Genomic DNA, 16720 nt, shown 5'->3' with positions numbered 1-16720 from the left:
TGAAGACATCAAAGATAAGATATTTGAACTGGTTCTTGAAGAATGAATGGGAGTAGTGATAAGATGAAGAAAGGCATTCTAGACAGATGCGGTAGCACAGGAAAAGATATTGAGATACAAACATTTGTGTCATGTGAAGGAGACTTATATATACTTTTTTCTCTCTTAAAGGCATTACAGTACTTACGTAAACTGTGCAACCATCCAGCATTAGTCTTAACACCTCAGCATCCAGAGTTCAGAAGTACTACTGAAAAACTTGCAGCTCAGAATTCTTCTCTCCATGATATTCAGCATGCCCCTAAACTCTCAGCTTTGAAACAAGTAAGTACATCTTTTAAGTGTTAGCTGTGTGTTGTACATTCCTGATCGGTAACAGTAGGTAAATTTGCTTTTGCAAAAGATTACTGATGCGTTTACCATTTTCAAAAAATTTGGTTTGTTTAATTTTTGATACAGCTTTTTAAAAAATTGTGGTAAAGTATAACAAATGCCACTTCAACTATTTTTGAAATGTAGAATTCTGTGACATTAATTACATTCAGTGTTATGTACCCATCACCACTATTCCAGAATTTTTCCATCATCCAAACAGAAACTCTGTACCTATATTTATTTATTTTTGGCTGCATCATGCAGCACACAGGATCTTAGATTGAACCTGGCCCCCTGCGTAGGGAGTGAGAAGTCTTAACTACCCGGCTGCCAGGGAAGGCCTGAAACTCAACCTATTTAGCAGTAACTTCCCACTTTCCTTTCCATAACCCTGGGAGCCTCTAATCTACTTTGTCTGTATGAATATGCCTGTTCTAAATATTTCATGTAAGTGGGATCACATATTTGTTCTTTTGTGGTTGGCTAATTTCACTTATTTTCAAGTTTCCTTCACGTTACAGCATGTATCGGTACTTCATTTTTATGGCCAAATAATAATCTTCTGTTGTTGCTGTTATTACCACCACCTCCACCACCACCACGCTGTGGGCTTCCCTGGTAGCTCAGATGGTAAAGAATCCACCTGCAGTGCAGACCAGGGTTCCATCTCTGGTTCAGGACGATCCCCTGGAGGAGAGCATAGCAACCCAGTCCAGTATTCTTGGCCTAGAGAACCCCCTGGACAGAGGAGCCTGGAAGGCTATGGTCCACAGGGTCAGAGCCAGACACAACTCAGCACAGCACAGCACACCACACTTTGTTCATCCAGTCATGTGTTGATGGACACTTGGGTTGTTTCCACCTCCGGCTGTTGTGAATAATGCTGCAGTGAACATTACCTTATAAGTATCTGTTTGAGTTATTTTAGGTATAGATGTGAGAGTGAAACTGCTGTATTACATAGCTATTCTATGGTTGACTTTTTAAGGAACTACCAAACCTTTCCACAGTGGCTGTAACGTTTACATTGCAAGCCATGTGCTAGGGTTCTGATTTCTCTACATCCTCACCAAGATTTTCCTTTTTTTAATTTAACCATCACTGTAGGTATGAGATGGTGTCACATTGTTGATTTGATTTGTTTTTCCTAATGACTAATAATAGTGTTTTTTTCATGTCCTTATTAAGACATATCTTCTTTGGAGAAATACCTGTTGGAAGTCTTTCGACTATTTTTTTCATTGGACTGTTTTCTTTTGGTTGAGTTTTAGGAGTTTATATTATAGATATTAAGCCTTTATCAGATATATAATTTGCAGATACTTTCTCCAATTCTGTAGATTCTTTTCACTTTCTTGATAATGACCTCTGTAGCTTCTGATGAGAAAACGGGTGTTAATCTCATTGAGAATCCCTTTCACATGAAGTCACTTCTGGGCATTCCCGGGTGGTCCAGTGGTTAGGACTCAGCACTTTCACTGCCAGGGCCTGGGTTTGATCCCTGATCAGGAAACTAAGATCCCACAAATCATGCAGTGCAGGGGTGGTGGGAGTCACTTTTCCCTTGCTGTTTTCAAGATTTCTCTTTTTGTCACTGTGATTATCAGACTGATTATAATGTATGGTCTTGTGGACCATTTGAATTTATTTTTCTAGAAACTGCTTACTCTCCCATTTTGCTCATAGCACTTGTAGCACATCATATCACAGATTGTGAGCTCCTTATTGCAAAACTCAGCTTTTAGTTTGAGTTCAGTTCAGTCGCTCAGTCGTGTCCGACTCTTTGCGACCCTATGAATTGCAGCACGCCAGGCCTCTCTGTCCATCACCAACTCCTGGAGTCTACCCAAACCCATGTCCATCGAGTCAGTGATGCCATCCAACCATCTCATCCTCTGTCGTCCCCTTCTCCTCCCGCCCCCAATCCTACCCAGCATTAGGGTCTTTTCCAATGAGTCAACCCTTCACATGAGGTGCCCAAAGTATTGGAGTTTCAGCTTCAACATCAGACCTTCCAGTGAACACCCAGGATTGATCTCTTTTAGGATGGATTGATTGGAACTCCTTGCAGTCCAAGGGACTCTCAAGAGTCTTCTCCAACACCACAGTTCAAAAGCATCAATTCTTCGGCGCTCAGCTTTCTACACCGTCCAACTCTCACATCCATACATGACCACTGGAAAAACCATAGCCTTGACTAGACGTACTTTTGTTGGCAAAGTAATGTCTCTGCTTTTAAATATGCTATCTAGGTTGGCCATAACCTTCCTTCCAAGGAGTAAGCGTCTTTTAATTTCATGGCTGCAATCACCATCAGCAGTGATTTTGGAGCCCAAAAAAATAAAGTCTGACACTGGTTCCCCATCTATTTCCCATGAAGTGATGGGACCAGATGCCATGATCTTAGTTTTATGAACGTTGAGCTTTAAGCCAACTTTTTCACTCTCCTCTTTCACTTTCATCAAGAGGCTCTTTAGTTCTTCTTCACTTTCTGCCATAAGGGTGGTGTCATCCGCATATCTGAGGTTATTGATATTTCTCCTGGCAATCTTGATTCCAGCTTGTGTTTCTTCCAGCCCGGCGTTTCTCATGATGTACTCTGCATATAAGTTAAATAAGCAGGGTGACAATATACAACCTTGACGTACTCCTTTTCCTATTTGGAGCCAGTCTGTTGTTCCATGTCCAGTTCTAACTGTTGCTTCCTGACCTGCATACAAGTTTCTCAAGAGACAGGTCAGATGGTCTGGTATTCCCATCTCTTTCAGAATTTTCCACAGTTTATTGTGATCCACACAGTCAAAGGCTTTGGCATAGTCAATAAAGCAGAAATAGATGTTTTTCTGAAACTCTCTTGCTTTTTCGATGATCCAGCGGATATTGGCAATTTGATCTCTGGTTCCTCTGCCTTTTCTAAAACCAGCTTGAACATCTGGAAGTTCACGATTCACATATTGCTGAAGCCTGGCTTGGAGAATTTTGAGCATTACTTTACTAGCGTGTGAGATGAGTGCAATTGTGCAGTAGTTTGAGCATTCTTTGGCATTGCCTTTCTTTGGGATTGGAACAAAGACTGACCTCTTCCAGTCCTGTGGCCACTGCTGAGTTTTCCAAATTTGCTGGCATATCGAGTGCAGCACTTTCACAGCATCACCTTTGAGGATTTGAAATAGCTCAACTGGAATTCCATCACCTCCACTAGCTTTGTTCGTAGTGATGCTTTCTAAGGCCCACTTGACTCCACATTCCAGGATGTCTGGCTCTAGGTGAGTGATCACACCATCGTGATTATCTGGGTTGTGAAGATCTTTTTTGTACAGTTCTTCTGTGTATTCTTGCCACCTCTTCTTAATATCTTCTGCTTCTGTTAGGTCCATACCATTTCTGTCCTTTATCAAGCCCATCTTTGCATGAAATGTTCCTTTGGTATCTCTAATTTTCTTGAAGAGATCTCTAGTCTTTCCCAATCTGTTGTTTTCCTCTATTTCTTTGCACTGATCGCTGAGGAAGGCTTTCTTATCTCTCCTTGCTATTCTTTGGAACTCTGCATTCAGATGGGAATATCTTTCCTTTTCTCCTTTGCTTTTCACTTCTCTTCCCTTCCCAGCTATCTGTAAGGCCTCCTCAGACAGCCATTTTGCTTTTTTGCATTTCTTTTCCATGGGGATTTTCTTGATCCCTGTCTCCTGTACAATGTCACGAACCTCTGTCCATAGTTCATCAGGCACTCTGTCTGTCAGGTCTAGACCCTTAAATCTATTTGTCACTTCCACGGTATACTCATAAGGGATTTGATCTAGGTCATACCTGAATGGTCTAGTGGTTTTCCCTACTTTCTTCAATTTAAGTCTGAATTTGGCAATAAGCAGTTCATGATCCGAGCCAAAGTCTGCTCCCGGTCTTGTTTTTGCTGACTGTATAGAGCTTCTCCATCTTTGGCTGCAAAGAATATAACCAATCTGATTTCGGTGTTGACCATCTGGTGATGTCCACGTGTAGAGTCTTCTCTTGTGTTGTTGGAATAGGGTGTTTGCTATTACCAGTGTGTTCTCGTGGCAAAACTCTATTAGCCTTTGCCCTGCTTCATTCTGTACTCCCAATGCCAAACTTGCCTGTTACGCCAGGTGTTTCTTGACTTCCTACTTTTGCATTCCAGTCCCCTATAATGAAAAGGACATCTTTTTTGGGTGTTAGTTCTAAAAGGTCTTGTTCGTCTTCATAGAACTGTTCAACGTCAGCTTCTTCGGCATTACTGGTCGGGGCATAGACTTGGATTACTGTGATATTGAATGGTTTGCCTTGGAAACGAACAGAGATCATTCTATCGTTTTTGAGATTGCATCCAAGTACTGCTTTTCGGACTCTTTTGTTGACCATGATGGCTATTCCATTTCTTCTAAGGGATTCTTGCCCACAGTAGTAGATATAATGGTCATCTGAGTTAAATTCACCCATTCCAGTCCATCTTAGTTCGCTGATTGCTGGAATGTCGACGTTCACTCTTGCCATCTCGTTTGACCACTTCCAATTTGCCTTGATTCATGGACCTAACATTCCAGGTTCCTATGCAATATTGCTCTTTACAGCATCGGACTTTGCGTCTGTCACCAGTCCCATCCACAGTTGGGTATCATTTTTGCTTTGGCTCCATCCCATCATTCTTTCTGGAGTTATTTCTCCACTGATCTCCATTAGTATATTGGGCACCTACTGACCTCGGGAGTTCATCTTTCATTGTCCTATCTTTTTGCCTTTTCATACTGTTTATGGGGTTCTCAAGGCAAGAATACTGAAGTGGTTTGCCATGCCCTTCTCCAGTGGACCACAATCTGTCAGACCTCTCCACCGTGACCCATCCGTCTTGGGTGGCCCCACACGGCATGGCTTTTAGTTTATCTACCCTTAAAAAAAAGCCTGTTTTAAAATCTGGACTTCAGTTATTGTTTTAGCTTTTTATAGCTTTTCTGGCTTAAGTTTTATTGAGAATCACTAATGGATCAAGAGTTTTGATTTCACATGGGCTAGAGTAGAAAATATTATATAACGATAGCCCAAAATGCTAACCTGTTTTTCAGGTCACAGGTAAGTTAACCTTTTCTCACCACAAAGAGAAGCATTTATTTCAGCGAGATTGATTGCCTACTTTTATGGGACACCTGTATTTAACAAGTAATTCTTTCTTCAAGTTGCTGTTGGACTGTGGTTTGGGAAATGGCAGTACTTCCGAGAGTGGCACAGAGTCTATAGTAGCCCAGCACAGGATACTGATCTTCTGTCAACTTAAAAGCATGCTTGATATAGTAGAGCATGATCTTCTCAAACCTCATTTACCCTCTGTCACTTACTTGAGATTGGATGGTAGCATACCTCCTGGTCAGAGGCATTCAATTGTTTCACGGTAAGTGTCTTCTAAAGCTCATAAATCAAGTTATAGTCAGTGTATTACTATTACTTACATAGTTTACCCACGAACTACTTTGACTAAATATCTGAAAAATGTGTTTTATTATTATATAATTCAACCCAACTAAATCTTTACCTTTTTAAAATACAGAACTGCAGAAATGTAATTGAGTAGTTTGTTTAGCTAGGGGGAAAGAACTGTATTAGGAAAGCATCCTTAAGGGCATGAAAGAAGTTTAAGGCATCAAAACAGAGAGGTAACTATTTCCCCTTCATCTGTATTTGGTGGTTGGGGGTAAGAGGTGGCAAACAGGTAGCTTATGATCTTTATCCTCATCTCTCCATCTGCACGGAGAACAAGTTGGAAGCTGGCCTGGCTTGGAAGCAGTCTCTGAGTGCAGTGTTTCTTATGTGTGGTCTGCTTTAGAAATGTCAGTGGTTCATTTTTTAAAATGCAGATTCCTAGGATCTGTCATACAGTCTGCTGACTTCAAAGCATTTTTAACAGGCATTCCTAAGAGATCTTAAGGCACAAAACAGAGACCTATGAAGGGACTTAAAACCCAGGTTTGACTCCAAGCTCCACCATCAAAGCAGTGTTCTTTTGGGCACTAATGTTTATTATCCACACAGCCTGGGTCTCTTTCAAATAGTAATATCCTTATAGAGCTACTGTAACAAATAATATAAAGCGTATAAAGTAAAAGCCCAGTGTTTGTCTCAGAGTCACTAATAAATGATAGTTAGTTTTTCTTTTTCCTAGAAGCTACTAGATGTCCTTTGTCAATATCTTCTAGGACTAGTATGATTTTAGCAACCCTTACCACCCTAATCTTCTGCCTCCCCTGACTGATCTGACCTTTTCCCACACTACTCTGTGTCCATATGTTATAGGTTCATAGTTGGGTTTTGTCTTAGTGTTCCATTTTTGAAAATTACTCAAGTACATTTTGCAGTTGGACTTAATTGCTAGGTATGAAATTTCTAACATGTTCTAGAATACCTTTTATCTACTACTAAAGATGTTATGTATATTTAAAAGAAGGTAGTCTCAACTCTAGTGGTCACAGAAATGGCTATATCATGGATTTATAAAGCAATGTTCTTATTTGTGCTCTTCAATATTAAACTTTTAAGTGTCTATTATTGGAACTTTAGGAAGCAATGTACTAATTTTTTTTTTTAACATCTACGTTTTTAGGTTTAACAATGATCCATCCATAGATGTTCTTCTACTTACAACTCATGTTGGTGGCCTGGGGCTTAACTTAACAGGCGCTGATACAGTGGTATTTGTGGAGCATGACTGGAATCCCATGCGTGATCTACAAGCCATGGACCGGGCCCATCGCATTGGGCAGGTAAGAAGTCAACGCTCACAGGTGTTAATCTGCACACTGGGAAAAATACTTCCCCCAAAAGACAAAGTCTTGGTTTAAGGTCCTATTTTTATGTTAATAAGTGTTGTGACATTAGGCAAGTCACTTAATTTTGCTGCATGACTTCCTCACACATTAAATGAGGTGCTTGGGCCAAGAAAACCTGAGATACTATCCATTCCTAATATTCTGTGATTGCAAACATTTTAAGGTCTTGCGCACAGATTTTTTAAAAAACCCGCAGTCCTCTTTCAGTAGTAGTCAAGTACCTAAAACAAGCATACAAAGCCCTCTGATTTGGTGAATCTCAAAGCTTATCCATTTATTTGTGCTACAGTTGCTTAACTTCTTTTTCTCATTCAGAAACGTGTGGTTAATGTGTACCGATTGATAACCAGAGGAACACTGGAAGAGAAAATAATGGGTTTGCAGAAATTCAAGATGAACATAGCAAATACTGTTATTAGCCAAGAGAATTCTAGTTTGCAGAGTATGGGGACAGATCAACTCCTTGATCTGTTCACTCTTGATAAGGTAAAGAACTTTTATACAATTTTTGTATTTTTAATATATGTATTCACAGACTTCCTGGCACTACTTGGTAAAAGCATTAAAAGGGCCAGCAAAGGTGTTCACTTTAGTATCAACTAGATAACCCTTTGAGGGCATTTTTGATATCCAGATAAAACTCTCGGATACTAGGGGATGTTTGAAGTTTTGACTTTCTGATGGATGGCTCTAGCATGCTCCCTGGGTTTTCTTTCCTTAGTTCCTACCTGCTAAAGGACAGCTATCTCGAGTCAGCTAGACCTGACTCTCCAGTCCTTGCCCTGCCTCCTATTAACTGGTGACTCGAGGCAAATTAAATTCTCTGAGCATCTTCAGCCTTGGCAGGACAACAATGCCTATAATACCACAAAGGTATGAAGATAATAGGTATTGTTGTTATTGTGGATGACAGAACTAATAGATAACAATCCATTAGCAAAGAATGCACCAGCCGGAAATACTGTCAGTTTAATAATGTAAAACAAATAGGGTTGATTTAAAGTCCTGTGTAGGTTCAGAAAATCAATTGTACACTCAGTATAAATTATGGTAAGAGATGGCTTTATATAATGCAGTTAAACCAGCTGTAATAACAGGGTGATCATGTCCAAATTTTAGAGAAAGTAGTTCCCCTCTACTCTGTCTGTTAAGCCATGTTTAGAATATTATGTCTGATTCTGAGTGTGGCATTTGCAACAGTAACAAATTAGTCCCCAAAAGGTGGCCAGAATGGAGAAAAGTTCCTTAAGCATGTCATGTAAGATAAGGTAGAGAGAACAAGATCCGTGTCACCTAGAAAAAAGGCTCAAAGAAACATGGATTGCTTAAATGTATTTTTATTTCATTAGAATATTCTTACGGGTGACTTCTTTCAGCGAGCAGAACTGGGCTCAAGGGGTCTTCCAAGGAAGCAACAGCTGTTGCCATAAACCATCTTACTAGCAAAATCTGAATATATGAGATCTTGATCTTTGTACTCTGGTTATATAAGAGTGTCCTTGTTCTTGGGGTAAAGGGGCATAAATAATATCTACAACTTACTCTGAATTGGTTTAGGGAAAGGCTGATAATTTAAATATCTAATTTTGTAATATATATACAGGGAGGAAGAATGATAGCGCCCAATGTCACACAGTTAACAGTGAGTTCTTTGCAATGTTTTTAAAATTCTTCTCAAATAAAAAGCATAAAATGGTAAATTATTAGGGCAGTGGAAAATAGAATAGGCTATCTTACGAGATCATGACCTTCCCCATAGTTTGAAGTGTTTCCAACTCTGTTGAAAAAGTGCAATGTTAGAAACAAGTGTGGTATTGTAAAGAAAAATACAATTTTTGAAGTTAATCTTCCATTTTATCTTTCTTCCAATTAAAGGATGGCAAAGCAGAAAAAGCTGACACCTCTACTTCTGGAAAAACAAGTATAAGATCAATTCTTGAAAACCTGAGTGATCTTTGGGATCAAGAGCAATATGATTCAGAGTACAGCCTGGAAAATTTTATGCATTCGCTCAAATAACTATCAGATATTGTAAATGCAATTGCTGCTAGTTCAGTAACATTTCTGCTGATATTCAGCAAATTTCAAAGTTTATGGTGAACTTTTAGCTCAATTTGTAAATAGATCTGAAGAATATTCAGCATAACGCTGGTCCTTGTTTCACTGGGGGGAACAAGTTACTCTCAAACATTTGCACTGTATTAAATTTAAATGTTAATGTGAAAAATGGTTTAAATTTTACATGCTGAATAGCTGCAGAGCAGAGGAACCAAACCAGGTTTACATGCGCTACCATGGGGTGTTCTTACCGGGAACGAGCCTCCTATCTTTACATAGTCACACTTTGTACAGGATAATATCCATGAGTACTTTAGTGTTCATGTACATTTTTTCTTTTAAATAGAACTTGTTTTTATAAATGATTAAAACTAGGGCTTTTTTTTTTTGTATAAAAGCCTTAATGAGCCATAATTTTAAGAATAATGACAACAATTATTGGTTACGCTTGGAACATGAGAATCTTAGAATGAATTGAACCAGGCCCTTGGTGGAAACGTTTATATATTTAATGCAGAGGCATAGTGTTTTTCAAATCTTTAACATCATTTTGTCAACTTTTAAAATATTATCAACTATTCTAAATACAGGTAATGTTCTATTTAAGCCTATCATAACATCCTGTTAAGAGGGTGTTTTTTTAATTTATCTAAGGGCTAGGATATAGCCAGATTCAGAGAACATATGTACTCAATAGGTTTCAATCATATATATAATATATTTTTTGTAACTATGAACATATACAGTTTTCCAGAAGTAGATTTTACACTGTTTAGAATTTCAAGACCTATGGTGAAAAGACTGTTTATTGTAGTAATGCATGACTAAAGCATAAAAGGGAGAAATGATTCCTTTATATACACAAACATACATAAATACACATATCTATATGCACAGGCATACCTGTCCTGCATCTGAAAAGGTGCTTGGTATTGGCACTAAAATCATGTAGTTATACTGGGCAGCAATAATTGGGCATGAAGCTGATTAGTGTTAGAAAAGTGAGCTCAATAGAAAGGGTGGGTATATGTATATAGATATGCATGTATGTGTATGTACATAATTTTATAAATTTCACACATAAATTAATACATGCCTGTGTGCATATAAATATGTATGGATATATTTGTATATACATGTACAGGAAATAGACATCCCCCAGGTTTGTGGCTGGCCATACACATAGGCATTGGTTTAAAAACCATCAGACCTCAGCTGTAAAATAACTTTGTTTAAAGTTATACTGTTCTGCAGCATTTAGACATGGACATGTGTCACATTTCAGTAGCTTTGACAACCATACTGTAACATTAAACATAGCATTCCACAAGAGAATAAAAAAAAGATTTAACTGTAAAATATGTGTAACTGTGTGTTATTTGTAGGAAATGATCACTGGAAAAAGCAAAAGAAAAGATCTTTTTTCTTTCTAATGGTTATTTTTTTCATTATTGAGAATTTATGTCAAATTCAATAGAAGACCAAAAGAAATTCTTGAGTTTATATAGAACATCCATTCTATATAGCACACAGTAAAGCTATGTGGGAATGTGACCACTCAGAGGCAAAAGTGGGGAGACTATAAGAATATAATAGAAATTACAGAAAAATAAAAAGCACGGTATCAAAAAAAAGCACTGTTCCAGATACTTAATCTCAGTACAATCTTACATGTCCTGATTAAAGATAGACCTCAGTTTCCCAGAACGCTTGCTTGCATCAGTGGAATCTGAGACTGACTGTAGGAGCATGTGTTATCAAGTGCCCGAGTACACAATGTGAGGCTATAAAGCAAAAACTTGAGTTGTGCCAATTAACAGAAAATATTTGCCATCCAACAAGTCAGTGTCAGACATCAAAAACTGCCTCTTGGGACTTACCTGCTGGTCCAGTGGCTGGGAAAACTGGACAGCTACATGTAGAAGAATGCTGTTAGAACACTCCCTAATACCACAGACAGAAATAAACTCCCAATGAATTAAAGACCTGAATGTAAGGCCAGACACTATAAAACTCTTAAAGGAAACCACAGGCAGAACACTCTGTGATATAAATCACAGCAAGATCTTTTTTGACCCACTTAAGCATAATGAAAATAAAAGCAAAAATAAATAGGACCTAATTAAACTTAAAAGCTTTTGCATAGCAAAGGAAACTATAAGACAAAAAGACAACCCTCAGAATGGGAGAAAATATTTGCAAACAAAGCAACTGACAGATGATTAATCTCTATACAAGCAATTCATGCAGCTCAATATAAAAAAAAAAAAACAGCCCAATCAGAAAAATTGGGTGGAAGACCTAACTCGACATTTCTCCAAAGAAGACATACTGATGGCCAACATGAAAAGATGCGCTACGTTGCTAATTTTTAGAGCAATGCAAATCAAAACTATAATGAGGTATCACCTCACACTGGTTAGAATGGTCGTCATCAAAAAATCTACAAACTAAATGCTGGAGAGGGTAAGGAGAGAAGGGAACGTTCTTAGTGGGAGTGTAAATTGATGGAAAACAGTATGGAATTTCCTTAAAAAATTAGAACTACCATATGAACAAGCAGTCTTACTACTGGGCATATACACAGAGAAAACTAGAATTCAACAAGACACAGGTATGCCAATGTTCACTGCAACACTATTTACAATAACCAGGACATGGTAGCAACCTACATGTCTGTAAACAGAGGAAAGGATAAAGAAGATGTGGTGCATTTATATGATGGGATATCACTGCCATAAAAAGAACAAAATTGGGTCATTTGTAGAGACATGGATGGATCTAGAGAGTGTCATGCACAGTGAAGTCAGAAAAACAGATACTGTATATTAACACATGTGGAGCCTAGAAAAATGGTACAGATGATCTTATTTGCAAAGCACAAACAGATGTAGAGAAGGAATATACAGATACCAAGGGGGAGAGGGGAGGGAAGGCACTGGGAGATTGGGATTGACATATATACACTACTGATTGCTGTTGTCGTCATTCAGCCGCAAAGTCATGTCTTCCTCTTTAGTGACTCCATAAACTGTAGGTTGACAGACTCCTCTGTCCATGGGATTTCCCAGGCAAGAATACTGGAATGGGTTGCCATTTCCTCCTCCAGGGGATCTTTCTGACACCAGGTATCAAACCTGAGTCTCCTGCATTGCAGGCAAATTCTTTATCACTGAGCCACCAGGGAAGCCTATTGATAGTATGTATAAAATAGATAACTGATGAGAACCTACTGTATAGCACAGGGAACCCGACTTAATGCACTCTGGTGACTAGAATGGGAAGGAAATCCAAAGGGGAGGGGAGATATATATATATATATGGCTAATTTATTTTGTTGTACAGTAGAAATTAACACAACATTGTAAAGCAACTATACTGCAATAAGAATGAACTGTAAAAAGTTGCCTCCTGGGACTTCTTGGTGGTCCAGTGGCTGAGACTCTGCACTCTCAATGACAGGGCCCAGATTCGATTCCTGGTCAGAGAACTGGATCCCACATGCTGCAACTAAAGGTCCTGTATGCCACAGTAAAGATCCGGTGCAACCAAATATGTTTTAAAATTGCCTCCTGTTTCACGAAGGGGTTCCTACCAATCTCTGATAAATTCCCTCCAACCAGTGAAGTTCTGTTGAAGAATATAGGGGCTGAGATTCTATTATCTGTGTAGGGACAAGAGCCATAGTTTCTGGCTTACAGGAGAAAGAGGAGCTATAACTTAATTCTCTCCATAAAGCCACAAAGAGTTCATGTATTGAAACAGGACAGGCAGAACTGTCCGTGACCCCAAATCCCCATGTCACCCAAGAGAAATAAGAATCCCAGAATACCTACACCACAGGTAAGCTTAAGGCTGGGTTTATGCTAAGCATATAGCTATAGGAACCACAAGCCAAAAAATAACCAATCAACTCTAGGACCCTTGCAGAAGCAAATACAAAACTTCCCTACAGGAGCAGTTTCAGATAGGGTCCCATAGGATTACCATGGGGTGAAGATTCTAGGATTATGCTCACACACAGTCTACAGGAGGCCACGAACTACCAGAAGGAAGAGTCAGCAGATGCGAATAGGAGAATGCATTATTTAAACACTGCAAAGAGAATAATCTGAAAGACCATAAAATAATAATTAGATGTGAAAATATAGAAAACATTATTTGAAAGTTAAGCAAATTTTTAAAAAATTTTCTTTTATACTGGGGTACAGCCAATTAACAATGTGATATTTTCAGGTGTACAGCAAAAGGGCTTGGGTTTCCCTGGTGGCTCAGCTGGTAAAGAATCTACCCGCAATGCGAGAGACCTGGGTTCTATCCCTGAGTTGGGAAGATCCTCTGGAGAAGGGAAAGGCTACCCACTCCAGTATTCTGGCCTGGAGAATCCCATGGACAGAGGAGCCTGGTGGGCTACAGTCCATGGGGTCGCAAAGAGACGGACACAACTGAGCGACTTTCACTCACTCACTCGCTCACTCACAGCAAAAGGGCTCAGCCATACATATAATAACATGTATCCATTCTCCCTTAAACTCCCCTCCCATCCAGGCTGTCATAACATTGAGCAAAGTTCCATGTACTATACAATAGGTCCTTGTTGGTTATCCATTTTAAATAGCAGTGTGTACATGTGTGGATCACAATAAACTGTGGAAAATTCTGAAAGAGATGGGAATACCAGACCATCTGACCTGCGTCTTGAGAAACCTGTATGCAGGTCAGGAAGCAACAGTTAGAACTGGACAGGGAACAACAGATTGGTTCCAAATAGGAAAAGGAGTACGTCAAGGCTGTGTATTGTCACCCTGCTTATTTAACTTATATGCAGAGTACATCATGAGAAATGCTGGGCTGGAGGAAGCACAAGCTGGAATCAAGATTGCCAGGAGAAATATCAATAACCTCAGATATGCAGATGACACCACCCTTATGGCAGAAAGTGAAGAGGAACTAAAAAGCCTCTTGATGAACGTGAAAGAGGAGAGTGAAATAGTTGGCTTAAAGCTCAACATTCAGAAAACTAAGATCATGGCATCTGGTCCCATCACTTCATGGGAAATAGATGGGGAAACAGTGTCAGACTGTTTTTTTTGGGCTCCAAAATCACTGTAGATGGTGATTGCAGCCATGAAATTAAAAGACGCTTACTCCTTGGAAGGAAAGTTATGACCAACCTAGATAGCATATTAAAAAGCAGAGACATTACTTTGCCAGCAAAGGTCCATCTAGTCAAGGCTATGGTTTTCCCAGTGGTCATGTATGGATGTGAGAGTTGGACTATGAAGAAAGCTGAGCACCAAAGAATTGATGCTTTTGAACTATGGTGTTGGAGAAGACTCTTGAGACTCCCTTGGACTGCAAGGAGATCCAACCAGTCCATCCTAAAGGAGATCAGTCCTGGGTGTTCACTGGAAGGACTGATGTTGAAGCTGAAACTCCAATACTTTGGCCACCTCACGCGAAGAGTTGACTCATTGGAAAAGACCCTGATGCTGGGAAGGATTGGGGGCAGGAGGAGAAGGGGACGACAGAGGATGAGATGGTTGGATGGCATCACCAACTCGATGGACATGATTTTGGGTAAATTCCGGGAGTTGGTGATGGACAGGGATGCCTGGCGTGCTGCGATTCATGGGGTGGCAAAGAGTCGTACACGACTGAGCAACTGAACTGAACTGAATCTGCCTTGTGGGTTTTGGAAAGATTAATTTCTTTTATTTTTGTTTAATATTTATTTGGTTGTGTTGGGTCTTTGTTGCAGCCTTTGAATTCTTAGTTGTGGCATGGAGGATTTAGCTTCCTGACCAGGGATCAAACCTGGGACCCCGGCATTGGGAGCACAGAGTCTTAGCCACTGGACCACCAGGGAAGTTCCTGGAAAGGTTAACTCTTAACAGTCCATTCACCCCACTGAGACCCGTTCTAGCAGTAAGACAGTTACTTACTTGAAAAGCAGTACCCAAATGCTTTAAGTAGATTCACATTAACCATAGTTTTTAGTCTTTAGAGTTAGTGTATGCCTCTAAATCAGTTTCCAATTGTGTTTCATCTTCACCTGCATTTTATTTGGTGTTTGAAGAAAGGAAAAGAGGAAAGTAAATATGATTTGTACTGTTTGTACTAAATCTGTGGGATTTGTTGGTAAATTTATTTCAGAGTAAAGTATTTAGAAAAACAAAGATTTCTCAGGCTGAAGGTCTCAGTGATTATAATACATTTGACTTGTGATGACAGCTTGTTCACTCTTTCACATGAATGTGCTCTGGAAACAAATGAAGAGCAGCTGGCCTCCCCCCGCACTACGTGCTCAGGTGTGGCAGCTCTTGCTGCATTCCAGCTGGAACCTGTGTGCTACCCTCTGTTCCTGCTGCTGGTTTGTTCTTTTCTCTTTATTCACCAAAGTGCACGCAAACAACATGATCCCAAAGACAAGCCTAGTTAGTTCCAGCTGATTGCCGACCAGAAAATTTGCAAATGGATGGTTTGATGTTACTGCAAATAATAATAATACAAAACAGATCTGGGGGGAAAAAAAAAAACCCAAATGTGTCTCCATCTCCATTTTGGTTCTTGCAGAGCTGGGTAAATGGTGTCATGAGGAGGTATGGAACACTGAAAAAGGAACAGATTGGGAAAGGGGAGAGTAGGAAATCAAGAATTATCTTTTGGTTGTTAAATTGAGATCCTTGTATCAAAATAGAGACGCTGTCTTCAAGGAAAGGTCAACCTGGAAATATAAATTTAGGGAAACCAGCATTTGTAAGACATGTGTGGGACTGAATGAGATCTGCTGCAGTGTTATTTATATAGTGAAGTACTATACAGCAGGGAAAAAAAATCAGTGAGTACAATAAAACATGGATAAGTCTCAAAAACTTGAGGTTGAATGCAAAAATAATATGTATAGTCGAGTCTATTTATATATACTCTAAAAAGGCAAAAATGAAACACTTTTTTGATATATACAAATAAATCACATATATTGTTATATCACATTTGAAAAATAAAAAACTGAGTGACATTCTTATGAACAACACATTAATTATGTCCTACTCTGGTGATGGAACTAAAGTCCAATGCTGTAAAGAATAATACTGCATAGGAACCTGGAATGTTAGGTCCATGAATCAAGGTAAATTGCAAGTGGTCAAACAGGAGATGACAAGGGTGAACATTGACATACTAGGAATCAGTGAACTAAAATGGACTGGATTGGGTGAATTTAACTCAGAGGACCATTATATCTACTACTGTAGGTAAGAATCCCTTAGAGGAAATGGAGTAGCCCTCATAGTCAACAAAAGAGTCTGAGATGCAGTACTTGGATGCAATCTCAAAAACGACACAATGATGTTTGTTCATTCTCAAGGCAAACCATTCAACAATATCACAGTAATACAAGTCTATGCCCCAACCAGTCATGCTGAAGAAGCTGAAGTTGAACAGTTCTGTGAAGA

At 39.3% G+C, this 16720-nt stretch overlaps 1 protein-coding gene across 2 annotated transcripts in view; it reads left to right on the top strand.

Annotated features, from left to right (window-relative positions):
- The window catches only part of BTAF1 (B-TFIID TATA-box binding protein associated factor 1), an 89317-nt gene extending 78695 nt beyond the window's left edge, over positions 1-10622 (top strand). For both annotated transcript variants that reach the window (XM_081554484.1, XM_081554474.1), the window contains exons 34-38: positions 172-324; positions 5562-5773; positions 6980-7139; positions 7521-7691; positions 9081-10622. In XM_081554484.1, the coding sequence (XP_081410610.1) occupies positions 172-324; positions 5562-5773; positions 6980-7139; positions 7521-7691; positions 9081-9224 (840 nt within the window). In that variant the 3' untranslated portion in view covers positions 9225-10622. The remainder of the gene's footprint in view (positions 1-171; positions 325-5561; positions 5774-6979; positions 7140-7520; positions 7692-9080) is intronic.
- Positions 10623-16720: the final 6098 nt, after the last annotated feature.

This window comes from Giraffa tippelskirchi, chromosome 2 (assembly GCF_054371585.1).
Source record: "Giraffa tippelskirchi isolate mGirTip1 chromosome 2, T2T-mGirTip1v1.2.pri, whole genome shotgun sequence".
In the NCBI taxonomy this organism is placed as follows: Eukaryota; Metazoa; Chordata; class Mammalia; order Artiodactyla; family Giraffidae; genus Giraffa; species Giraffa tippelskirchi.
The sequence above is the reverse complement of the archived record's forward strand: the minus strand, read 5'-3'. Positions and strand labels throughout refer to the sequence as shown.